The 26,949-nt window shown below is 37.9% G+C and overlaps 1 protein-coding gene and 2 long non-coding RNA genes across 3 annotated transcripts; 2 read left to right on the plus strand and 1 right to left on the minus strand.

The window, feature by feature from the left end:
- Window positions 1-10,241: 10,241 nt before the first annotated feature.
- Window positions 10,242-12,725, minus strand: LOC130686402 (death-associated protein kinase 1-like). Its single transcript, XM_057509551.2, has 4 exons — window positions 12,236-12,725; window positions 11,658-12,163; window positions 11,466-11,590; window positions 10,242-11,400 (listed from the first exon to the last, which is right to left on the minus strand). Exons 1-4 carry the CDS (start codon window positions 12,472-12,474, stop codon window positions 10,522-10,524), a joined length of 1,749 nt encoding a protein of 582 aa, XP_057365534.1. The 5' UTR covers window positions 12,475-12,725; the 3' UTR covers window positions 10,242-10,521.
- A 1,090-nt stretch (window positions 12,726-13,815) lies between these two features.
- LOC132088092 (uncharacterized) lies at window positions 13,816-14,527 on the plus strand. Its single transcript, XR_009421309.1, has 4 exons — window positions 13,816-13,915; window positions 14,044-14,201; window positions 14,294-14,346; window positions 14,414-14,527. It is a non-coding gene; the product is annotated as an uncharacterized LOC132088092 (long non-coding RNA).
- An 868-nt stretch (window positions 14,528-15,395) lies between these two features.
- LOC130686810 (uncharacterized) lies at window positions 15,396-16,171 on the plus strand. Its single transcript, XR_008999983.2, has 3 exons — window positions 15,396-15,681; window positions 15,733-15,942; window positions 16,012-16,171. It is a non-coding gene; the product is annotated as an uncharacterized LOC130686810 (long non-coding RNA).
- The last annotated feature ends 10,778 nt before the right edge of the window (window positions 16,172-26,949 follow it).

Raw genomic sequence — 26,949 nt, forward strand, 5'->3', positions numbered from 1 at the left:
GAGTTGAATGGCGTCAATTAAATTTCGGCTAGAATTTGATTGACACAAAAAATGGAGCGCAGTCCTATCTGGTATGTCTCTTGCATTCACATCAATTCCCGATTGAATTAAAAGTTGAATGGCGTCAATTAACTTTGGGCTTGAATTTGATCCACACAAATAATGGAGCGCATTCAGTCCAGACCTCTCCTTACGATTCACATCAATTCCATGTTTGATTAAGAGATGAATGGCGTCTACTAAATTTGGGCTTGAATTCCGTGCACACAAAAGGTGGAGCGCATTCTGTCCATGATTGTCCTGTGCGTTCACATCAATTCCCGATTGGATTAAGGGTTGAATGGTGTCAATTAAATCTGGGCCTGATTCTAATTGACACAAATAATGGAGCCCATTCTTTCCATCTTTGTCCTTTGCATTGACATCAATTCCCAATTGGATTACGAGTTGAATGTCGTCAATTAAATCTGGGTATGATTTTAATTGACATAAATAATGGAGCACACTCTCTCCATTTTTGTCCTTTGCATTGACATCAATTCCCAATTGGATTAAGAGTTGAATGGCGTCATTTAAATTGGGGTTTGAATTCCGTACAAACAAATAATGGAGCGCATTCCTTCCACCAAAGTCCTTTGCATTCACATTGATTCCTAGGCGAATGAAGTCGTTGATTTTTCCAACTAGATCGGGCGAAGAGTCACGGGCACAATGTTCAAGAAAGTCTTTTTCTTTTTCATTTTCCTTCAGCTATATTGGAGAAATTTGAAAAGGCGATGTTGATACTTGTTAACTTAAAAAAAACCCCATAATATTACTTTATTCTTAATGGATTCCAGTTGTTCGACGACTTCTGCCGAACTCATTCTTTTTTCCGGATCGTGTTCCAACATTTTCTTTAGTAAATCATCCTCATAAAATTCGCGCAATTCGCCACGAATTTCTAGAATTAAGCAACCAAGTGTTCATAAATAGAAGACAAAAATAGTATGGAATAAAATTGGAATTACTCGTCATATTCACCGGTTTTTTTCTAATTATGTTAGCGTCAATTTCATTTTCATATGAACCGAATAGATGTTCTCCCTCCAGGAAAATATAACCGAAGACGAGGCCGAGGACAAACACATCGTTCTTGTTGCTGCCCAAAATCTCTTCGTTTTGCGCTATTTCTTCGTTGATGAGCCTTTTCAGCACTTCGGGTGCGAACCAATGACTGGTTCTATTCACTCGAGACCGCGAGTGATTTCCCTTTAAGTTTACGGATTTGGCCAAGTCAAAACCAGACCATTTCATTGTTATCTCTTCATCTTCTCCAGCCCTCCGCATAATGAGGATGTTGTCCGGTTTGATGTCGCGATGAATTAATTTCATCGAGTGGATGTATGCCAGGCCTGTAGCTAATTGATGGAAGATTTCAATTTGACGTGGCATACGTCCGCTGTATTTTTCGGTCAGATCCACATACATGAAAAGTTGATTTAAGGAAGCGACACATAATTCCAACGCGTAGTACCTTTAACACGAAAACAAAAAACAAATCAATTTTGAAATCATATTGCTATTTTAAACCGGAAAAAATGTCTTACTTAAAGTCTATGTCCTTTTCACAATAAAGAAGTTGGACGATATTTGGATGATCTAACTTCAGCAAAGCTTCTTCTTCTATTTTCTTGACATGACGTATTTCAACTCTTTTTACTGCCACTTCACGACGTTCGTAATTCCCTTTAAATACCGTACCAAAGCGACCTTCCCCTATTATAGCATCGCGCTCGATCCAAATTTTCAATCCCTTCTTCTCTTTATTACACAAATAATCGGATACATTCATTCCATATTTGTCCTTTGCCTGCGCATCAACTCCTGATGCTACCAAAATCTTAACTGCTTCGGCTAAATTTGGGCTTGAATTGTCTCGACATAAATAATGGAGCGCATTTGTTCCATCGTTGGTTGTTGCCTTTGCGTCGATTCCGGATTGATTCAAAATTTGAATTGCGTCGATTAATTTTTGGCTTGAATGGTATTGACATAAATAATGCATGGCATTCATTCCATTGTTGTCCCTTGCATTCACGTCCATTCCGCTTTTAGTTAAAAGTTGAATTGCGTCGGGTAATTTTGGGTTTGAATAGTTCCGACACAAAAGGTGGAGCGCATTCCTTCCGTCTTTGTCCTTTGCGTTAAGGTTAATTCCCAACTGAATCAAGTCTTGGATTTTTTCCGTTAGATCCAATCGCGAATCACGCTCACACAATTCAAGTAATTCTTTTTCTTTTCCAGTGAGCTAAATTGAAATAATTGGCATGTGCATATGAATGATCGACTTGCTTTAAATTCATTATACCTTATCCTTGATCGAGTGCAATTGTATGAGAACTTCTTTCAATGTTATTCTTTCATTGGGATCGTTTCTCAACATTTTTTCGAACAGGTCATTCTCGTAACAGTCGCGTAATTTGCCATCCATTTCTAGGTAAAGCAATCAATTATTTTAATCAGAAAATAATATCGTTATAGTATATCAGGTATTACTTTGCATGTTGATGGGATTTCCTTTAATTATGTTATCGGCAATTTCATTTTCGGTGGAACCGTAGAGATGTTCACCGTTCAAGAGTAGACTACCAAAAACAAGTCCCAGTGCAAAAAAGTCGCTCTTGACGCCATCTTGATAACTGGTTTCATCTACTTTTTCCAAACCCATATTATATAAAAGCAACTCGGGGTCTAACCTTTCTATCCATGACCCATTTTTTCTGACAGGACTGTTTTGCCTTGCTTCACTGACACTTCTCATCAGTCGAAAATTTGTCCATTTGAGGGTAACCTCATGTTGGCCAGCCTCCACAATTAGGATATTTTCTGGTATGATGTCTCCATGAACTAAATTTTTTGAATGCATGTGTTCCAGACCAGAAGCTAATTGCAGCAAGCCATCAATATGATGTGGCATACATCCCTTGTATTTTCTGGCATCATCCGACTTCAAAAACAGCTGATCTAAAGTGGCCAAACAAGGTTTCAATTTATAGTACCTGGAACACGATAACCAAAGAAAATAAAATCATTGTTGATATTGTAATATTATTTAACATAATAAGAAATATCCTACGAATAGTCATCGTCATATCCGCAGGGAAAAAGTTGGACGATATTTGGATGATCTAACTTTAGCAAAACTGCTTCTTCTTTATTTTTGAAGATACGATTCATTCGAATTGTTTTCGCTTCAACATCACGAACTCTTAACTTTCCTCCAAAATCTAGACTAAACCAAAACTGCATATTTTCGATACTAACCGAATACAAAAAATAACAATTTGGCGAAGTTGCCAATTTGCTATATAATGAACACAACAGCGCATCCAAACTGGGGGGAGGGGGATCAAAAATCCATGATGGCCTCTGCTTAGTCAGAGTCATAGAAACCTGGTTGCTCTACGCTGTGTGTAGATGCTACAAGGGTTTGTGGTGACTTGTGGTCCCGATTTCACCGATTTTGTGGGCGGAGCTGGCAGCGACAAAGAACCATCTGTTGACTAGAATTAGAGATATCCTAACATCTTAAGGGAAAACCATAAGAAAACGACATACAAATCACCAGTTGAAAGGCCTAGTGGATAGCACCTCCGATTGCAGTGCGGGAGACCCAAGTTCAAATCTAGCCGTTGCATTTTCTTTTTTCCATTTCCTAACGTATGCTGGCCACGCGCTGCGCTAGGTTCCACTTTCTACTGTTTTTCCACTCATTGCAATTCTGTATTAAAATTTTATATTACGTAATTTTATATTAGTATTATATCTATTAAGCCTCTAACAATTAACTTATTTGCGCAAGAAGTATTGCGCGCTGACAGGCCGTTATTACAGTAGGCCATGCTTGAATGACACGCTTGACTTAGCCATCCGACTACTCTAAGTACAAACCGCTGGAGTAAAGTACTAAGTACTTCCCCCTCGTTTGGCGGGTCTGCTATGATTGGCTGTCAAAATTTTGGCAGGACATAGCTCATTGGTTGGGTACCTTGTAGTACTCCACCAAAACCGCTAGGTTCGCTATTTAACTGCCAGAAAAGGACCACAAGTCACCACAAACCCTTGTAGCATTTACACACAGCGTAGAGCAACCAGGTTTCTATGACTCTGGCTTAGTGTTTAGTATGCCTTTCTTTCTATCCCTTTTTTTATTTTTCTCATCGCCGTTGCGAAGGAAAATGAAAATCGTAAGAGTTACATTAGCTAATGAGTCGAAACATTTCCGTTTTTGTACATATATCATTATACTTATATTATTATACTAATTACGACTTAGATAAACCACAATGTCTTTTCATGAAATGCTACAAAGGCAGTAGACGACCTCAAATCTCGACAATCGATCATGTTTTTATGTTCAACCTGGTTCAACTGACAATTGACAAGTGACAATTGGTAGTCTTCTATTCGATTCCAGGTATTATTGTGAACGGCAACGTTGCACACAAACTTTCAATTTCCAATGCTAGGCATTTTTGTGTAAACTATTTTCCTTCCTACGTATAATCAAGTTTGCTTTGCTTTTTGAGTTGAAACTATTTTTAAGGTAATTCTTTCCTTCTCTTATTATTAAAATTATTATTATATATATATATATATATATATATTACTATTATTATTATTAAAAAATCATCAGCTTCAAAACCTGAATTCTTAATCACTCGAAATTCTTAAATTCAAATTCAATTCCCAATAGGAAATTCAGTCCAACATTCCATAATTCCATCGCCATCTTTTCCCGATTAATTGTTTTATTTGGTTCATAGCGTGTGGTGGCAATGCTGTCGAGAAACTGGGGTTGGGGTAAAAAAAGCGCCAAATTGCGCTGACCAACTGATCAGTTTCATCAATGCCATTTTAACTGACATCCACAAAGCATTTGCTACGTGACGCTCTCTATTCGTCTCACTCTCTGTTTCTGTATTGTAAGGGTTTCAGTGTTGAAGACAAAAGTTATGAGGCACAATTTCGGCTGACAAACAATCTAGTGTTGAAATCAGATGATGTATCAAGTGTAAAGAAGAACGGCGATGGCAAGTCGGTCAGCTGATTGTGAATTATTTGGCGCCCTCGACGGGAATGCAGCAACCACGACCCAATCGCCCTGTGAAAACCAGATAGTTCATCGATAGCTGTGCTGCGGTTGAATGCAATTCGTAATGGAGGAAGTTCGCTGCTCCATTTCCAGGTTAGTTATTTGATATTTGTTGTTCTTTCGTTTTGCATGTATCATCACACAATGAGATCTCAGAAGGGCCTAAAATCACTATCCCCCCTCCTCTCCCAGTTATTTGGCTGGGATTTTTTTTTCAAATTGCATCCGTTTATTTTTTTTTCTTTTATTGATTTGCGAGAGCTCCTTGAAAACGGTGCAGTGTAAGAATGCACTGATTCCGTCTTTTTTCGCCCTTGGTCGGCCTTGCCTTCCTGTCCTTTTTTTCTGGCCACATTTCGCCATTTTGGCGCCATTTCTGCTTCGATGGCGCCATAGAGTGAGGGGTATGGTTGACATTGTATTGCTCAAACTGACTAACAATGCAAGTGGCCTGTATTTTTGTTACAAGTGGCGAAACATAATCTGTTTTCTCAATCAGCTTGCTTGGCAGAATCGCTTGTAAATCTTTCGCTTTCTTGACGACATCATTTGGTTGATTTTTCGCTTTTTGTTTCCCCAAATTTTTGAAGCTAGGAATAGTTGCAATATTTCTCGGTAGATGTCTGCTCATTAAAAAAATCATGAAATCAACTGTATACAAACAGATGATTTGGCTGAAATCAAATGGTCAGACATTGCCAGTGATAAAATAGAAGGGTTTTTAAAAATTATTTAATTACTAGTATTATTCAATTGCTGTGCTGCTCATGTGACGACACACTTTGTCAATTTGCTAAATCTGTATCGGTAAACAACCTTTTTCCTTTCATTTCACCAGTGGAATTGTTAAACGCTCACCGTTAGCTCTATCAAGAAAAACGGTTTCTTTTTTGTCCCTTAAGATGGCGAAGAAAAATGGGGGTTTTTATTCATTATTCGAAATATTTTTTTTATTCATGAGAAAAGCGGCTTATTGAACCGGTATATTGAATACCGGTATACCAATACCATTACTCAACGGCCATTCAGACATTTTGTATTTTTGAGAGTGAAGTTAGTCAGCCTGTGCAATACAGCCAAGAAAGCGGGAAATTTGAATTTTACTGAGGTAAAAGATGAAGGAATTCAGGGTATGCGACAGGTGCCTCATTTTAATTCTCCGTCGTCAGAGCGCATTGCATCGGCTAGAAACGAGTTATGATTCAAACAAAAAGTGGTTGACTTGAGTTTGAGTTTAACAATGGTAACTTTAAATTTTTGAAGTTACTCGGGGATGAAGATTTGAGGTGTTCTATGCTATTTTTTTATTTTCAAGTTGCCGTTCTTTCGTGTGAAGCTGCATTGTGCTACCTGGTGGTTGCTGCTTGGGATGTTGGCATGGAGGTAGTTATACATCTTCACTACATCATTTTGCCATTCTTTTTAGGATGATAGCTTATTATGATGCATCCGTTATACGCGACGGCTCTGCAGCAAAAGCATGAAATCTCTTGCCCTCACTGAACTTACTTTTAGGAATTTTATTAACCAGTGTTTAGTGCATGTTTCATGCATGTGCACCAGTGTCATTGTTTTCTTTTTTGCAGGCTTAGCTGAGTTCTGTTTGGCTGTTTGTCCATTTTCGTTGATTCCGTTTCGAACAGTGTGTGCATGGCGCCATATTATTCAGGTAAATATGTTTGTTTTATTTGCTTTTTTCCCAATCGCCACGCCTTTCTCCATATTCAATGGGAAAAATGGTGCCATAGTCTTGAAAGGGATAAATTACATTGCCACGTAGGAAGCAACCGGGGTTATTTCTGCCTTAAGGTTGTGCCGTAAACGGGGGCGACAATTTTCCACTGTCTTTCTAATTATCCAGTTAATGTTCTGGTGCTTTCTTTTACAGGGTGGGATTTCTAGTGCACTCGGATTGCATTCCGCGTTCCGTTGCAGGGTTTGGTGTTCGCGTATCGTTGTTGTAGCCATCCTGGTAATTATTCTCCCTGGCTTCTTGTTTTGTTGTTCGAATGATTATTTCTATTACCGCCCCAGGCTGAAGGACAATGTTGATTGGTTGTATTCAATGACGTCGATTGCCTTTTTTCGCTAAATTATATTTTTTCTCAACTAATGATTCCCTGTATTGTTTATGTTCAGAATTTCCTGTGGCAATTTCATATCGGTTTTTCGTTTTCAACCTCGGTCTGATGCTTCCGTCGCACTGTTTGGTTTCACACCTCAGGTATTATTTTTTTTTCTTTTTGGTGCTGATCTGTTCCAAATGATGGTACATTTTTCGGGTATGACATTTTTATGATTATCCCTTATTTCACTGATGGAACAGTTAGGCGTCGTTTCTCTTTATTATTCTATAATTTAATGTCTTTACTCAGATCCTTGTTTTGGTGCATCAGTCCTGCATCATGTTGTAGGATGGCGCTTATTCCGTTGTGTTGGGCTGTTGATGCTTAGCAGCTCTTCCTGGAACCATTCTTTTCTGGTAATTACGGTTTTCCACTTTTTATTGATATTCTACTGATAGTTACACTGCTTCCCCTGTGGGGTGGCATGTGCCACCATGTAGCAGTCTTTAACCTGTTTGGGTTTTGACGACATTTGTTACTACCGTGATGAGTTGCTTATTGGTCCGTGTTTATGATTGAATGATTTTAATTAATCAGTAAGCTCTGATGAAGTTTGTTGTTTGTATCGAAGACTTGTGCAGAGCGTAGAACTAAAATTTCTTTTCTATTGGCAGGATCTTTGTTTCGTGGCTGCAATATCCGTTCAGCGTGCGGCACTCTTCAGGTATGTCGTTTCCACTACACTACATTTACTTAATATGCGAAGGATGAAAAATATAAACATCAGAGCATTGGGATATGAATTACAGTGATTATTGTTATTTCTGACTTTGTTACAATTGCTGCTTCTGTTTGTTTCTTAAGGCAATTACTAATTGTTCATAAAATTTAGGTTTTTGGTGTAGGCTTCCTGCCAGATTGTGGTCCAGACCCTTGGCGACATTAACCTTAGGGTACCGACATCGGCCGGCATCCTCTGGATGAATTATCGAAAGCAGCAATTACCTGGTCATGTTAACTGCGCATTTTTGAATCTGATTCGCTTAATGGCTGTCGATGTCAATACAAAGCTAAAGTGAATTCTCAAATTCTATTCCTAAAGTGAAATTAAGATACATTTCATATTGCCATCACCGTGTTTTCCAGGGTAATTTTTGTACATTATTCATAGTGAGTTGGTAATGTTGTCGAGGGCCTGGGGTGCGGGGGAAAGCGGTAAATTGCGGTCATTAGTTTCATCATTATCAATTTAACTGACATCCATGAGGGATGTGTTACGTTTCGCTTCCTACTCGTTTCAATTTCTGTCTGCATTTTGTTATCAGCCACATTTGGCTGCAACTATTAAGTGTTTATATCAAATGTGTAAGTACGTTTGTTATCTTCAAAAGTCATCAGCCGCATAATCTGATCTCAAATTTTAAAATTCAATTCAAATTCCATTCACAATATGAAATTCAATCTAACATTTCATATTTCGATTGCCATTTTTTAAGAATAACTTTTATTTTGTTTATAGTATGAGTTGGCAATGCTGTCCAGTAGCTAGGGTGGGGGTAAAAAAAAAGCGCTAAATTGTGCTCACCAACACAATTTTTAACAGACGTCCACAGAGTTACACGTCGGCTCCACTCACGTTTGTGTGGCGAGTAAGGCGGTTCAGCCCCATTCGGCTGGAACAATGAAGTGTTCAAATCAGATGTTGTATCAAGTGTAAATTGAGGCAGCGGACCACCTGGATACATTGCTGTTAAACAATCTGTAGACTGGAACTTATTCATGTAGTGCTTCATTTAGTGCATGACCGACTAGAGTGCAAAATGAAAAACGGTGATGGCAAGACGGTCAGCTGATGGAGAATCATTTGGCGCCCTCGACGAGAAGACTGCAACCACGACATTAGTCAGGGGAAACAAGACAGTTTTTCGATGGATGTGCTGCGTTTGAATCCAATTCATAGCGGAAGAACTTCTCTGTTCCATTTTCAGGTTAGTTTTTAGTTATTTTTTTGCTTTCATTTTGCATGTATCATCGCACAATGACATCTCAGAAGGGCCTAGAATCTCGACCCTTCCCTCTCCCAATTATTTGGCTGTGATTTTTTTTTTTTAATTACAACTGTTTATTTTTTTGTTTTTCTTTTATTGATTTACGAGAGATCCTCGAAAATGATGCAGTGTACGGATGCACTGATTGCGTCTGTTATAGCCCATTCATGGTCGGCCATGCCTTCCAGTCCTTTTTTTTTCTGGCCACATTTCGCCATTTTGGCGCCATTTCTGCTTCGATGGCGCCATAGAGTGAGGCTTGACATTGTATTACTCGAATTGACCCTGCGTTTCAGTTAGAAATGGGCTAGACATGATGGCTTGGCAGAATCGTTTGAAGGATTGTTTCTCTTTTTCGCCAACTTCACTTGATTGATTTTTCGTTTCCGCAAATTTATGAAGGTGAAAAGTGGCGTTTGCTCGGTATACGTCTGCTCGTCTGACAATCATGAAATCAACTTTATGTAAGCAAATGATTTGAGCATATAATCTGAAGGTTTTCAAAAATCAATAAAATATTGAATTACTAAATGGCTGTGATTTAAAATTTTATAAAATTAAATTTTAAATTGGCTAAATCCGTATAGTTATACAGCCTTTTTCAATCTTTTGTTGTTGTAAATTTTATTATTTGTTTTTTGAGGTTTGCAAATTTCAACATAGCTGGCAAAAACAGATTGGATTGTCCGCGAAATTGCCAAGTGTGATGGTCGTACTGTTTTCATGTGTAATTTTTTTTAAATTTTAGTAGTGTAATTGTTAAACGCTCGCAATTAGCTCTACCAAAAAAAGCGGTTTCTTATTTGGCCTTTAGATGACGAAAAAAATGGGGGTTTTTATTCATCATTCGACATATTGTTTTTTGCTTTATTATTATTTTTCTGCGTTTACTCAAGTTTTTTACAGTGCTGATTGTTCTCCTGTATCAGTTCCATTACAGTTTTGCTAAACGCTTGAAGTGAAATGAAATACTTTTCTTTAGAGAAAAGAAGCTTGTCAATCCGATATTGAATCACCAGTTGGTTTTTAGGCTTTTTGTTAAATGATTCGCAACCAACTTGGCTAAAGGAATAATAAATTGGCAAGACTCTACAGCCATGCAGACATTTTTGTATTTCCGAAAGTGAAATTAGGTATCCTTAGTAAAACAGCCAAGAATGCGGGAAATTTGAGTTTTCTAGGGGTAAAAGATGAAAGAATTCAAAATATGCGACAGTTGCCATATTTTAATTTTTCATCGTCAAAGTGCATTGCATCGCCTAGAGACGATTTAAACAACAGGTGCTGAGTCGAGTAGTTTTAGGATTTCGTCCTTGTTCCTAATCCATTGGTTATTGCGTAAAAAAGTTCGAGCATTCCTTCCAAAATTGTCCTTTGCATTCACGTCGATTCCCAGTCGGATTAAAAGTCGAATGGCGTCAATTAAATTTGGGCTTGAACTCCATGCACACAAATGATGGAGCGCATTCTTTCCATCATCGTCCGTTGCATTCACATCAATTCCCAGTTGGTTAAAGAGTTGAATGGCGTCAATTAAATTTGGGCTTGAATTGAATTGGCACAAATAATGGAGCGCATTCTCTCCCCAAATGTCCTTTGCATTCACATCAATTCCCAGTTGGATTAAGAGCTGAATGGCGTCAATTAAATTTGGGCTTGAATTGAATTGGCACAAAAAATGGAGCGCATTCCATCCATCATCGTCCTTTGCATTCACATCAATTCCCAGTTGGATTAAGAGTTGAATAGCGTCAATTAAATGTGGGCTTGACTTTAATAAACACAAATAATGAAGCGCATTCTGTCCATTATCGTCCTTTGCATTCACATCAATTCCCAGTTGGATTAAGAGTTGAATGGCGTCAATTAAATTTGGGCTTGAATCTGACCAACACAAATGATGGAGCGCATTCCATCCATCATTGTCCTTTGCGTTCACATCAATTCCCAGTTGGATTAAGAGTTGAATAGCGTCAATTAAATTTGGGCTTGAATTTGATTTACACAAATAATGGAGCGCATTCTGTCCCCTTTCGCCCTTTGCATTGACGTCAATTCCAAGGCGAATAAAGTCGTTGATTCTTCCAACTAGATCTGGTGAAGAGTCAGTAGCACAAAGCTGGTGAAATTCTTTTTCTTTTCCAGTCAGCTGAATTGGAAAAATTTATGATTATCTAGATTGCTTCTTCCTAACATGCAAGAAAATAATATTACTTTATTCTTAATATATTCCAGTCGTAGGGCGATTTCTGTCGAATTTATTCTTATCTCCGGATCGTATTCCAACATTGGCGTTAGTAAGTTATTCTCATAATATTTGCGCAATTCGCCATCAATATCTAGTATTAAGCAACCAAATGTTTATCAATAGAAGAGTAAAATAGTATGGAAGTGAATTGGCATTACTCGTCATATTCACCGGATCGTTTCGAATTATGTTCTTGTGAATTTCTTTTTCATTTGAACCGAATAGATGTTCTCCCTCCAACAAAATATAACCGAAAACGAGGCCGAGGACAAATACGTCGCTATTGACGGTGCCCCAAAACTCTTTGTTTTTCGCCTTTTCTTCCTTGATGAGTTTTTTCAGCACTTCGGGTGCGTACCAAGTTCGCGTTCCTCTCACTCCAGTCCACGAATGTTTTCCTTTTTCGTTTACGGATTTGGCCAGTCCAAAATCAGACCATTTAAATATTATCTCTTTATCTTCTCCAGGCTTTCGCATAATGAGGATGTTGTGGGGTTTAATGTCTCGATGAATTAATTTCTCTGAATGGATGTATGCCAGGCCTGTAGCTAATTGACGAAATATTTTGATTGGAGGTGGCATAGGTCCGTTGTATTTTTTGGCATCATCCTTTTTCAGGAAAACTTGATCTAAAGAAGCGTCGCATAATTCCAGTGCGTAGTACCTTTAACACGGTAACAAAAACGAACCAATTTGAAATCATATTGTTATTTAAAACCAGAAAAAAATGACATACATGAAGTCTTTGTCCTTTTCACAGTGAAAAAGTTTGACGATGTTTGGATGATCTAACTTTAGCATTGCTTCTTCTTCTATATTTTTGGCAAATCGTTTTTCAACTCGTTTTACTGCCACTTCACGGCCTCTGAATATCCCTCTAAATATCCTACCATAACTATTCCATAACTTCCCTTTGCATACCATACCAAAGCCACCTTCCCCTAATAGTTTTTCGCGGTCGATCCAAATTTTCATTCTTTGTTATCGTTTGAAACAATTAATGTAACGCATTCAATTCCAGCATTCAATTCTTGGGTCAATTCCATTCAATTCCACGTCCAGTTTCTTCTTCTCTATTTTTGTGATGACGATGGACTCAAACTATTTTCGTTTCAACATCACCAACTCCGAACTTTCCTTCAAACACTTGACTTAAGCCATTCACCATATTTTCGATACTCCCCAACTACAGGATAACTGAATAATTCCGCAATGTACAATTTTCGAATGAAATTGTTGTTTTACACTACGCAAATGACCAACGCCTTGAGTTGATAACGTTTTATCTTGAACAGCATAATAATGTAATCTACTGTGTCATCTGTGTATAATCTACTGGCCAGGTTTATCAGTTGTGAAATGCGTCACTTGCACAACTATTCGAGAACAACAGAAAATAATGCTGAACTTTTTTATCCTGAAAATAGGCATGGCTTTGCGTTTACCACCATCGAATCTATATTATAAATTTAAAAGTCTCAATCATCCTTTCCTTGTCTTTATTATTTTATGCATTTCTAATTTTGGGTGATTTTTGGATATGAAATGTTTCCATTTTTGGTTATAGATGTATTCATTAACTTTGTATAACCATGGTAAAAAAATGCGCTTATCTTTATGCAGTTATCACCGAAACAGCGCTACTATCCGTATCCGTATCGGTGACCAAGTGCCTCCCCCAACCTCCTTTACGCCTTTATTTGTTTGGCTCTTTTGTTTTGTTTTTGCTTCTCCCCTTAGCAGAAGACGTTTCCCTATTTTAATTCACGATATAACCCAACTGACTTCGTTAATTGCGTTTTCACAAATGCATTGCATTAACCGGTTAATTATATTTTATCACATTGTTTTTTATATTATGGTTCTTTTCTAAACATTTTAACTATTCTTCAAAGAATTCTACAACCAGTCAATCGATTTTCAACCTGTTAAGGTCAGTGCTATATCTGTGGCAGCTGACTGAGTGCAATTAAAAAAATTTCAACTTATCATCCGGAATTTTCATGTTAGCCAAAAGAAATTCATTTGCATATTGACTAGTTTCTTCAATTAATTTATTGTTTTTGCACTCCTTGTAAAGCTTGTTTGGCACATACCAACAAAATTTCTCAATTAAAATCTCTGTGTTCTTTCCATTTTTCATTCTATTGTGCAGATGAGACCTCTTGCCCAGTACACACATACATTTGAACAGTGGAAGGAAGATGAATCTTGTGTGGAATCAGCTTAAAAACAAATTGAGTAAATATGGTTGCTTTCTTTCCAGCAAATTCCATGTGATTGACAAAGTTTGTAGCTCATTCATTTCTATTGCCAGCATTTACAGTTGTCTGTGACGTTGATTGGGAATAAGCCATTTGATGTACAAGATCGACCATTGTGTTGAAGAAAGCCAAACCAACAGAATTATGCATGGGTAAATACCTAAAGAAATAGTATGTATCTATTTTCTATTTTTTTTTTCAAAAATAAGAGGAAATCAAAGAGCTTTATAAATTCTTTAAAAGAAGTATTTTTAAGTTAACTTTCCGTTTTTTTGGTAAGGTTTGAAGCAATTAGGCAACGTGTTATTTGTACGAAAAAAAGAAGGGGTAACAAAAGAAAAGTATATGAAGCCGTCTGACCACTAGTTTTAAACATGGTGAATGTCGATGGTGTCTGTCTGAAAGACGTGTATCGTTTGGTGCTGGCTCTGATTACAGGTTCAAACAGTTTTATAATGGTTTCGTTTTCAAGTTAGAAATAACAATTTCTAAATTCTGTGTAAAGTGTTAATATATGTAATCAATTGTAGATGTAATGGAGTTTCAGATTGTGGACGAGCTCGTGAACCAAACTTCATGAGTGGTAAAGCCAATCTTTTCTATTTCAAATATGTGGCCGTTAGCTTAATTTCATACTTGGTTTTTATTAGGCTTATGTATGCTTACATATGGTTTTGTGTGGAATCCTTGGGTGTTCCGTAGTTGCTGAATCAGGAAATTTAGGTGTGGCAGTTATGTTAGCTGCTTCCATGCTACATCTTTGGGTGATTTATTTCTATGATGCACCCATTCTACGGTTGTGCTGTGGAACTGGTATAAATTGCCCTCATTGGTGTTTGTTTCTTAACTGTGCGAGCTGTTTCTTCTAGTTTGTGTAATTGTTTTATTTTTTTTATAGGACAGGCATTGGTTGATGGTGCTTTCTGTTTACCTGCTTCCATTCTTAAGGCTCCATTCAGGGCATGGCTCAGGTAATCGGTGGCATAAATATATTTGAGCTGTGATGTTTTAAGCATATGACTGGCAGCCCATGAGGCTATGATGTCAATCAGGATACTGAGCTCTATTTAATGCCATGTTTTTTTTTTTTGCTATTTTAATGAATAGTCGTTGTATATTCCCCGTGTCGTTTCAGGTTTTTTTAACGGGTGGTTGCGTGGACATTTCATGGCACTGTTCATACCAAATTGGCCGCGGTGTTGCATCGAACAGCCTTGATGGATTTGTCCGAATAACTTTGTATGTCGAAGCTTCTCGAATTTCTGCCTGGTAAAAATGGTGATGTAACACAATAGTAATTCAGTTTTATTTATGTAAGAAATCAATTGATATGTTTACGTTTTAAACCTTTAACTCCAGAGCCTCTAATCGTTTGTCTCTTGTTTTCCAGTTGCAATATTTTACTCTCCAAAAGTGAAAGCATTTCAGTCTTGGCAGAATAATGAAGAAAATGTTTTGTGTTTTTGTATTCTAGGTGAAATGGAAAGAACAGACTTTCTTACATAATTGCCAGTTAATTGTTGCAGCTGTTTGTTCGAGGAAAATCCATTTGTTGAAGAAATTTTAGAAACGCACAATAAGATAACGGACGTCAAGTGCAAGTAACCAGCCAATTGCATCACCCAAGATGTATACTGATATAACCCCAGCGACTGCATCACCGATTTATGGCACAACTTGAAAGTGCTGGTAAACTTTTCATTTCTAGGTTAGGTGAGAGAAGAAAGTGGATCCTACGTGTTTGGTGTAGGTGTGTGCTGTAGGTGTGTGGCTGAACTGAAGTTAAAGGCAGGAACTGAAGTAGAAGAAGGGCCACCCATTAGAATCTGCCCGTCGACGATATCGATGATCCCAGGCCACAACAGCCCATAATTTTCACGATCTTGAGAGTTTCCAAAAAGCTCAGCTGCTCAATAAGGTAATGGTGGTCTTCAGTTCTCATCGACTAGATTTTAATTAAATATGTTAGCTACGACAGACATGGATAGCTGAAAAGAATTCAGCAACTAATGGTGAAGAACGCGAGCCACCAGCTCAGACGAGACGAAGATGTGAGTTTGTTTTGAACAACAAATTCCCGTTGTGGAACGAACACAGTCAAGTTTATCAGTTGGACTTTGGAGGGAGAGTGACCCAAGACTCTGCGAAAAATTTTCAGATTGAATTCAAAGGAAAACAGGTTGTTTATTATCAGCTGAAGATTTATACTAAGGTGTATTGATGATGTTCTAATTGAGATGGTTGACAGGTTATGCAGTTTAGCAGAATCGATGGGAATGCCTACACGTTAGATTTTCAGTATCCTTTCTCAGCTGTCCAGGCTTTTGCTGTGGCATTGGTGATTCAACGATTGAAATAAAAATGGAATTTGGATAAATCTGTCCAGAGATGGTCAATGTGACATTAAACATTCGTAACTGTGAGAATTTATTCCACGTGTCATTCCTTTGTTTAATATGAAAGTTTCCAATACACGTTAATGAGGGAAATTCGCCGGACATTACATTTCCTGCAAGATGAAACAGACAGGTATCGAACACATTGCCGTTGAATTGTGAGTACAAATCATGTAAATTGTGTGGCACCAGGTTTTATGAAATAAAAATAGGAAAGTTGTAGTTTTAAATAACGAGACTGTTTTTTAGAGATAGTCTTATTTTTTATGATTATGGGGTACGTTACCCGTGGCGTTCGTAGCGGGAATTTTTGGAACTATGCGAAAAACAGATAAACGGGCTTGTTTTTCACAGTTATGGGCCACGTTACCCGTGGCGTTCGTAGCGGGAGTTTTGGGACTACAGAAAACGCATTATATAAACGTTAGGCAGTAGTCATAACGTAGGTTACGTTAGAAAGGTGTATTTGAGTGTCCACCATCTCAACAGTGTTTTTTTTGGTTTTTTAATTGTGGCTTTTACCTCTACGCAAAGCATTGTGTTATGACAACCACTTCGAATTTGGATAACTCCAAAACTATAACTTCCAGGTAAACCCAAATTGAATTTTCGGCACCACCGTTGAATTGCGAGTTTGAATCATGTATTTGTGTGGCAAACATGATCTGCCATGTCGAACATAAATCACTGATTATGAGAAAAATATTGTTACAAGATGTGCTATTCGCTATCAATATTCTGCAAGAATTGGACCTCCAATTTACTTTCTTCTGGTGATAACCATATCTGTTCCACTATCACCTTAGTTCGGATGGCTGCCAAATTAAGGTGATGGTTGTGAAACATTAGCTTCAATTGTTATATGTGCGGTAGTCCTTTGAAGTGGTATGTAGGCCGCACCTGAAAACTGAACTTCAAGAACTTTGAAAGCTCCTATTATTTTAATTCTCTATAGCTTACGCTTGAAACTATGCAGATCTTGTGTACCTTGTAATGGAGAACATAGTTCATTTTTTAAATTTCCGAAATTTCAACTTTCGGTTTAAGATCCGGTTTTTAAATGCTTAATAACTCACTATCTGTTTGTCTGAACAAAAAAAGACCGATATTTTCGTGATCCTCGTGAAATTTGGGATCGAATCCATGTGTCAGTAGAAAATACCCGAAAATCGTCAAAAATCGCATAGTTCAGGGAAAATCACGATTTTGGCCAAAATGGACTTTTCGCCAAACACGGATCAAAATAGGTCAGACACACCTTAAATTTCATGAGGATCCCGAAAATCATATTCGTTTTAATGTGGGCCCAGTATTTCTGGAGATATAGGCTACTTCTGGTCACTTCCGGTAAATATTTTTTTTCAACTTTGCAAAAAGTAAAAAATGAACATTAATATTCCAAACATTTTAAGCATTTTGATCATAAGTGTAGCTTCCATTATCTAAACAGCGTTTTGTTTTTTATTCTTAATTGTGGTTTTTACCTCTACTTAAAGGGGTTTTATAACAACCACGTCGACTTTGAATAACTCTTAAACTATAACTTTCAGGTAAAAACAAACTGAAGTTTCGACATCAGCGTTGAATTGCGAGTTCAAATCATGTATTGTTATGGCAATATCTAGGTTTCAAACATTAAATTAAAAATACGAAAAGTCGGGCTTAATTTTTTTGTCGGGCTTATTTTTAAATCTGACGAAATTGAATTTCCGCTAGATGGCAATGCAAGTTCATCAGCCGTAGTGTCAGAAATCAAACTAATTTGTGCTCGTAGAAGTTCAATCAAATCAAATGGTGTGTCAAAAAGTGTTTTCCTTTTTTGTGTTGATCAAGTGAAGCTTATCAATGGATTATTCTTTGTGTAACAGGGTAATAGGTGTGGTGAACTATCATCATACTTATTACTTAATTTTATCAGCAACTATCCATCATAGTTTTCTCATGCTCGTGAAGAGGTACTAGACATATATTTTCCAATAGAATCCTATTGCAATTATTCTGCTGTTGAGAAGTAGCTCGTCAAACCAATATTGCAAAGGATGCTGGCATGCAGTCTTCTTGTCATTTCGACTGAGCATTTCACGTAGTGTGATTTTGAGTTGAAGAGCGAGGTATTAGACTCATATTTTGGCATTCAGTGTTACAATTGCCATAATTCTGCTTTTATTGTTAGCCCGCAACTAAAATTGCAAAGAATGCTGGCCAAAGAGATCATTCTTCGCAAGCTCATCATTGTACGTAAGTTTGAATGTGATGGGAAGTGCAGCATATGCCTCAAAACTGTGTTGAAAACAATTGGAAACCTCAAATTCAGCAGTCTTCTCAGTATCTCTACTTTGCCAGTCACCACACTTTGACGTGAACCTCAACACCACTACACCTCAGTATTTTAAGTTTCTTTTTTCTTTAGTATTACTTTTTTTAAGATTAATATCTTATTATAGGACTACCAAGCCTGCCTCATCATCTGGAAAATTGCTGGCCCTGCAAACTCCCCAGTCTACGGACAGCAAGCCTAAGTAAAAAAAGGCCCTTCTTCACCTCGCCCGTCATCGTTTCGCCGTCGCCCTGTCATCGCTTCGCCCATCGTCCCGTCATCGCTTCGCCCGTCATCGCTTCGCCCGTCATCGCTTTGCCCGTCATCGCTTCGCCCGTCATCACTTCGCCCGTCGTCCCGTCATCGCTTCGCCCGTCATCACTTCGCCCGTCATCACTTCGCCCGTCATCCCGTCATCGCTTCGCCCGTCATCCCGTCATCGCTTCGCCCGTCGCCGCCTAGTGGTCGCCTCGTGGTCTTCGTGGTATCGTTGTTATTTTATGTAATGTATAGTGTGCTAATTAACAGGTTGGCTGCCACGCCCCTTTTTGTTCCCCTTTTTTTTTTAGCTTGATAGGGACGGGCCGCGCTGCTCTACTCCATGGTCTATGTGCCGTGGGGTGGAGCTGTCGCCACTGCCCAAGATTCGCCGTAAGGCGCCAGGCAATGCACCATAGGGCCTCTCTTTGCACGATGCGATGCTTGGTTGCCAGGGGTGTGCATTCCCGTAATGGCTTCCAACATCGTGTCAACCCGGACCATAGTGTCCCCCTCTGTCGCCATCATTCAGATGGCGATGTAGCTACTGTAGGAGTAGGGGCGTGGCAGCCAACCTGTTAGTTGTATTGTGTATTGTATTTATATTGTATTGTGATATGTAATGTAAAGTGGTGGAATAGTGGGTGGAAGGAGGGACAATAAAAGAATTTAAAATTAATATCACGTTGTATTTATTTATGTAGCTGATAGCTGAGTTGGGGTTCGAACCCAAGACTACTGTCATGCTACTCCGGTACTTTACCATTAAGCTACAAATTACGTTCTTTTAAAAGTAGATAGTACTAAATAACCTTGTCTGCTGTGCATACGTATATAGGCATTCAAATTCCAATTTTTGTTAGTAAGGATCGTCATGGGTGAACGGAACGCCGCTGGTCTAGCGTACCAATTGTATGAGGTTCGATTCCTCAAGAAGCCTGAAATACACTAGTATGTAAATGGATACACACTTATTAGATGTTACTGTCGACTATGTGAATATAAGTACAACTTGAAAAAGTGTGAATAGGCAAACACCCGGTCAATAATAAATACAACTTTTCCAAAAAATGTTGTTTAAAAACTTCTTATTGACAATTCTGTGCACTTTAGAATTATTTTTGCAACTTAAAAAGGGCACAATAGCCCTTTCATAGTTGCCGTCAACCCAGGCAGGGGGAGACACTGCCTTGTTGACCCACCGGGGAGATTACCCGGTGATTGGCTAAGAGAAGCCGGAAGAAGAGCCGAAGATTTGGAACATTTTTACAGGAGCGATTAACCTTTAGTTCGGATTTGTGGGCAGCCACGTCGCCCTCCGTGAACACATCATCGGACTACGCGGCACCCCACGTCCCCTTTCCGGCCAGAGCCCTCCAAACCGTGGTATAAGTTGTTTTTAAATATACCTACAGTAGGGGCATGACCCCCTACGGGCTTATTATGAGTCAAGGGGAAACGGGGCTACGGAAAGGAAGGGAGCCCAGATATGCACTTCAATTTTTTAAATATTAAATACCGTTTTTAAATGAGAATGTGAATAAAGTATGGAAATTCCATGTATGGTATCCAATCATAATACTTCATTCAGTACCTTGCCCCAAACAAGGAACCTTTTCAGATCAAAATTTATGATTAATCTATAATAAGACAATAAAACTCCATTAAGCATAAAAACTCTTGTTTCATATATATCTTTCATACCTTATATGATTCGTGAATTGATTGCTTAGCATATTCTTCTGGGAGAAGCTTCGGAAGAGACAACTGGAAATGATAACATACTTGATATATACACGTACAACGAACGACAAGTCCCATTGGAGCTTGCATTGTTGATAGACATGTTCCCAGAATGAACAAAATCCTTTCCTATTGAACAGGAAAGAGTTACGTAGATAATGCACAATTATATAAAAGCTTCATTTTTACTTACAAGTAAATTTTAAGAAGAAGAAATTGGTCCTTGAAATGTTAGTGAATAAGAATATAATCCGTTAATGTAACACCTGCAACATCAGACCTGAATCTCATTCAAAAACTAAAATTCCAATTAGACAACCAAATAGCAAACTCAGAACAAATAAGGATAATATAGGCTGTGTCATGTACGTGAAAATGTTACGTTTAAAGTAAACTTGCAGACAAGTTGTCATTTGTAATTAGGCAATCATTTCACTCATCCTCAAGTCAAGATAAATTTAATAAGAAACACACCCTACCTGAAGTTGGAATGTGATTGACGAATCATGAAAATTTACACCTTTGCTGCCAACATTTCTTACATCTGGGATGGCTGGCCGCAATGAGAATCCTTTTCAAATTCACTACAACTGTTCAGCTATGAAAAGACAGAAAATGTGTCACACTGGGCAAGTTTGTTGAGCCCACTGTAAAACAATTGATCAGGAGTTTGATTCGTTCACGCTCGAAGCCGATAACAATCCCAGTGGATTGAATGACTAAAGAACAAATAATTGTTTGTTAAAATTATACACTTGTTTTGAATTCTTACTTACAAAGTTTAAGTACCTGACCAGAACAGCTGACAGAACAGTTGTGAAGGCCATGAAAATGAATTGTTATTCCTCCGCTAGATATCTCGAAAATAATCAGAACATTTATTACCGTGCAGAACACTTTTGGACAGATGTAAAAAAATTACCTTGAATTTACTTGCAAACGCATTACGTAAAAAATGTGACTCATGCTTTCCCTTCTTGAGGTTTGAACATAAGACGTTCGAAAAACTAAACGGAACCTGTACCACATAACCTGTTTCTTGTGATTGTAGTGGAATCGATTTTAGTATCACGTTATGACTAATGCGTAAGGCTGCGTTTAGGATGGTTCCAAAAAATCCCGCTACGAACGCCACGGGTAACGTAGCTCATAATCATGAAAAAAAAAATAAGCCCGCATCTCAAAAATATGTCTATTATATTTTCAACTTATAATTGTATTTCATGCTTGAGTTCATATTTTCCGTCCACGACAAATTTGATATGGAGTAATATAATTTTTTTTTCAAAGAAGAAGAAATGTACAATGTAGAAACAAGCACAACACCTGTAATAAAAAATGGCTGATGAAGCCTGCCAGCAAGCCTGTAAATAATAATAAAATCAAAAGACATGCAATTTATATCAACTATAATGCTTAGATCAAAAATTTATTAATTTGTTTTTTTCCAATCTATTAGCTGTCAATACCAAGTTATTGTTGAACTTGCATTGCGAGCTTGTTGCAATCAATCAAAAGCTTTCATAAAACAATATAGTGTTAAATTATTTTAAAATCCTTTCACTTTCTACTTTTAAAAATTTCTGTTTCAACTCTTGTTTAACAAATAATTAAGTAAATGGCAAGCTATGTGGAAATATGTCGTAAACTGTTAGAAAAAACAAACAACAAATTTCCAGAATAATCATTCAATTCACCTACGGGCAATTTATGCAACAAAACATTTACAAAATGAGCAGCTCAGTACCTATCAAATCAAAGAACACCAGCATAGTTAGTAACAAGTACGCTAATTAGAAGCTCAACTGCTGACAGGCATCCGACAAAGATGAATTTCACGACGTTAAGCTTCAACAGACCTGCTAGGACGGCTGTTGAAAGAAAATAGACGTATGTGCAGGGTCCAAATACAAGACCTGGTATAAGCTCGTTGTCTCCTCGTAGCACGGTACAACCCCGGGAGAGCATTCTCACTACAATCCAACAACCAAACAACTCATGTATTTTGCGTCTGCCACTTGAACAATACTAGTCTTCATATCTCAATATTTTACATCAAATTTAATACACTTCCTGCACACAGACAATTATACTTAAAAATTTAGAACGGATACTGTGGAACGGAAATTCTAGTGTAAAAAGCTACTGTGTTATCTTTCCCACATCACTTTTATATACTTTTGTTTTAGAAAGATGATATGAAAATGGAACACGAAATGTTACCTTTTCATCCATTTGTTAAACACCACCCGTTTGGTCATAGCAACAACAACACTTGCACATTTCTTCCATGTTAAACCTTCAAAATGGGACATAATGTTAACATAAGCATAATCTGAATTAGAAGTATAAGGTTAACCTGTGTGAGTATTCAATCATCATAATTAGATCCTGATTTTCGCCAGGAAATCAGGAAAGTTAGGTAGGGGAGACTGGGGTGTGTTGGGACACCTTTTGTTTTTGTTCCATAACTCCTTCACAAATTGCTTGATTTGATTTTTGACTGGATTTATATTTTACCTTTACCTTTCTGTACCTCCATGTTTTTTTTCTGATTTTTATAATAAATAATTTACGTTTTACAGATTTTTAAAGTTTTGAAAAATTTGAGGGAGGGGCCTGTGGTGTTGGGTGAATTGGGACACCAGGGTGGGTGATGTGGGACAGCCTCAGTTTATAAATATAATATTAAAAAAAAAATTTTTTTTTTTATTACTGAGATCGCACTACATAATTTCTGTATTTTAGAAAAGTTTTTTTTTAGATTCAAGTGTAAATGAAGAAATTTTCTTATAACATAAAAAATTCCTTATCGACAGATAATGAAACAATAAAAGGGGGCGGGTTTAGTGAATCGATTACTGAAATCGATTAGTTGCTGGTAAGGAACTGTGACAACAACACATCATTAACGTGAATAAAGCTTGAAGAAGGTGAAGAAATTTTCTTTTCTGCAATAAAGACAATAACAGGTAACTAGTTTTTATTATTTAGGTACTAGTAACTTTGGGCCCGCCCAGGGCCGGGGGATAGGTGGCGCTAGCATATTTTTAAGCTATGTTTAAGAAAATCGATCAACGCTATTTTTTTGCTCTTAACTTTTAATACCTTTTCAAATCAAGAGTTCCCTTTCTTGCCTGACGATCCACTCAACGTTTCTGCCCGTCCATCTTCTCACTTTCTCTGCCCGCCAAGAAATCTGCTAAGGTTTCCCGTTGACCCAATCTCTGCCCGTTAAACTGCTTCAAACGCCCGTCAACCCATTCTCTGCTCATTAGCTCAATCTCTGCCCGCCAAAATGCCTGCTAGAGGCCCATCTACATTTTTTTCCATTTGCCCGTCCTTTTGTCCAGTCGCGCTCGTCAAATGCCCGCTATAACTGCCCGTCCACCCACGTTTTGCCGCTGCCCGTCAACCCACTTTGCCCACCAAGAAACTCGCTGTTGTTGCCCGTCGACCCTCTCTCTGCCCGCCGGCCCCCTCTCTGCCCGTCGGCTCCCTCTCCAGCCAACTCTCGGTCCGTCGGCCCTCTCTCGACCCGTCGGCCCACTCGCTGCCAGTCGGCCCATTCGCTGCCCGTCGTACCACTCTCTGCCCGCCAAAACGCCTGCCGTAGTGGCCAATAAAAATAATAAATAAAACTAATAAAATAAAATAAAATAAATTAGAATTTAAATAGAAAAATAATAATAAAACGCCCTACCTGTCAGCTTACGCTTTTTAAAATTAATTAAAATATAATAATAATAAAACGCCCTGCACGTCAGCTTACGTGCCGTTTACGCAACGCCCGTAGACTGGCCTAAATCTGCAATTCCACCCGCAGTTTAGTTTTCCAAATCCCCATCCCACCAATTAGCAGACGACGGTTGTGGCGCCAGCCAATCACAGCATCCCAAAAATTCACTACAGCCGGCGGCGGTTTCCAGCCAATCACAACAAATGCACAGCGTGACAGGCTCCTCCCCCAATTCCCTTGTTTTTTTATAGAGTATAGATTAGTGCATATATTTATTTATACTATTAAGTTAGATTACAACACATTACCCTACATGTAGTTGCTTTTGTTACCAAAATGTGCAAAGCTCTTTAGATTTGGTTACATGATTTAACATTCGTAATTGTGTATAGGAGAAATTATCTTTAGGTTATTTGAAGAATCTGCTAGGATATTTGCTGACAGTTACACTGCAGAAATTTGTATGCTATCATGAAAAGTGACTGCGCTAGCCTATTAACATCCAACTTTACTCGTCAACCTTAAGGTAAACATATTGTGATTCATTTCAAATACCTCAAACAAAGTAACGAATGATTTTAAAATAGATGGCCCGTACTTATATTAGAAAGAGGAATTACCAACCCCCACGTGAAGAAATATTAAAAATGGCATTGAGTGATGTTCTTCGTGGTACTCTTTCAATAAGACAGGCTGCAAACAAATATGGATTAAGCAAATCTACTGTTGGAAGATATGCAAAAAAACATCATGGTTGTGGTAGGGGAGACTGGGGTGAGCCGGGACAGTGGGTGAAGTGGGACAGCTAGAAGAAAAATAGAAGTAATTGATTTAAAATTTCAAAAAAAATATATGTTATTAGTATTTGTGTTTCCTATTTAGGGTAAAAGTTTTAAACGAATATGTGAAAAAATACAAAAGTTATGTAGAAAATTTAAAAAACGGTATTTTTTTCCTTAAATTTTTCGCCGCCATTTAGTGTTTTTCTTCACAATACTACAAGTAGTTAATATTTTATACATACGAACAGGTAGTCTATTCATTTCTCTATCGTTTGCAAAAAAAAATTTAATTTTAGGACCATTATTTTGGGGAGAAATTATATTTTTACCAAAAGACTTTTTTTGGGGCTAGTTGGGACAGCAAATGTGCCTGAAATTGAACAGTAGTGGGTGGAGTTAAAGGCGGAGCTACAAAAACAGCGTTGCATTAATTAGTAAAAAAGTTACATTTCTAACTAACTTACTTTTCTAAAAAAAAGAGTATATTTAGTAGTATCCTACTGATTTATTACAATTTTTTAAATGTATTTTATGAGTATAAACTTAGGGTGTCCCACATCACCCACCCTGGTGTCCCAATTCACCCAACACCACAGGCTCCTCCCTCAAATTTTTCAAAACTTTAAAAATCTGTAAAACGTAAATTATTTATTATAAAAATCGAAAAAAAAACACGGAGGTAAAGAAAGGTACAGCAAAAATATAAATCCAGTCAAAAATAAAATCAAGCAATTTGTGAAGGAGTTATGGAACAAAAACAAAAGGTGTCCCAAATCACCCCAGTCTCCCCTATGTTACCACCACTAAAAGTGAAATCAGATGATTTTTTAAGAACCATATTACCAGCCAATATGGAAATAGAATTGGAGTCATATCTCAAAAGCTGCGCGTTACTAAATCACGGCCTCACAACCACAAACACTCGACAGCTTGCCTTTTCGTTTGCGACTGCCAACTCCATATCAGTTCCTTTTAATTGGAAGCAGAAGGAAAAGGCTTCAAACGATTGGTTGTATTCCTTCATGAAACGTCACAACACTCTTTCAATTCGAAAACCTGAGCCAACTAGCCAGGCAAGAGCAGCTGCATTCAACAAGCCAGTAGTTATGGCGTTTTACGACAAACTGTTGCACGTTAAATCAAGATACAACTTCAAACCAAATCAAATCTATAATTTAGACGAAACAAGTATCTCTACAGTTCAACCACCGCCCAAAATAATTGCCCAAAAAGGGACGAAGCAGGTAAAATATTTTTTTTATATATATATTAAACATAATTAACTTTTCTAAACCTTATTATTTGAGGTACAGCAAACGGTTTCAGGGGAAAGGGGGGATAATGTTACCATGTTGGCCTTCATCTGTGCTGACGGATCATCGATTCCACCTACATTCATCTTTCCTCGGAAAAGGATGAGCCCCGAATTTTACGAGAAGGGACCAGTTGGGTGCTTAGGCTTCGGAAGTGACACAGGTAGGCCCTACAACTTTTTATTTTAGGAACTGTATTGTTATTGAACAGAATTTTATTTTAGGATGGATGACTGGGGAAAATTTTCTTAAGTCGCTGCAACACTTTTATTGTTTTGTGAAACCTACAGTTGATTCTCCTGTTCTTATTACCATGGATAATCACATAACGCACCTAGAATACCCAGCCGTTAAATTTGCAAAGGATAATGGCATAATCCTACTAACATTTCCGCCGCATTGTTCTCACGCAATACAGCCACTTGATGTAAGCGTTTATGCGCCATTCAAGAGAGCTCTTGCTGTAAGCCACAACGAGTGGCTGCAACTACATCCAGGGAAGAGGATTAGTGTAAAAGAAGTTGCTGAGCTCACAAAACAACCTTATATTTCCGCTTTTACTCCCTCAAATATATTATCGGGTTTTCAAGTCACAGGAATTGAGCCCTTCAATCGATTTGCCATATCACATGATAGGT

This window comes from Daphnia carinata, chromosome 6 (assembly GCF_022539665.2).
Source record: "Daphnia carinata strain CSIRO-1 chromosome 6, CSIRO_AGI_Dcar_HiC_V3, whole genome shotgun sequence".
Lineage (NCBI taxonomy): Eukaryota > Metazoa > Arthropoda > Branchiopoda > Diplostraca > Daphniidae > Daphnia > Daphnia carinata.

What these genes read in the sequence shown, in the direction of transcription:
- LOC130686402 (XM_057509551.2), bottom strand. Translation starts at nt 12,474, where the DNA reads ATGAAAATTTGGATCGACCGCGAAAAACTATTAGGGGAAGGTGGCTTT. An exon ending in GAAAAGGACAAAGACTTCAT is followed by an intron (nt 12,164 to 12,235) that starts GTATGTCATTTT and finishes ACCGTGTTAAAG; the next exon opens with GTACTACGCACTGGAATTAT. An exon ending in TGGAATATATTAAGAATAAA is followed by an intron (nt 11,401 to 11,465) that starts GTAATATTATTT and finishes TTTCCAATTCAG; the next exon opens with CTGACTGGAAAAGAAAAAGA.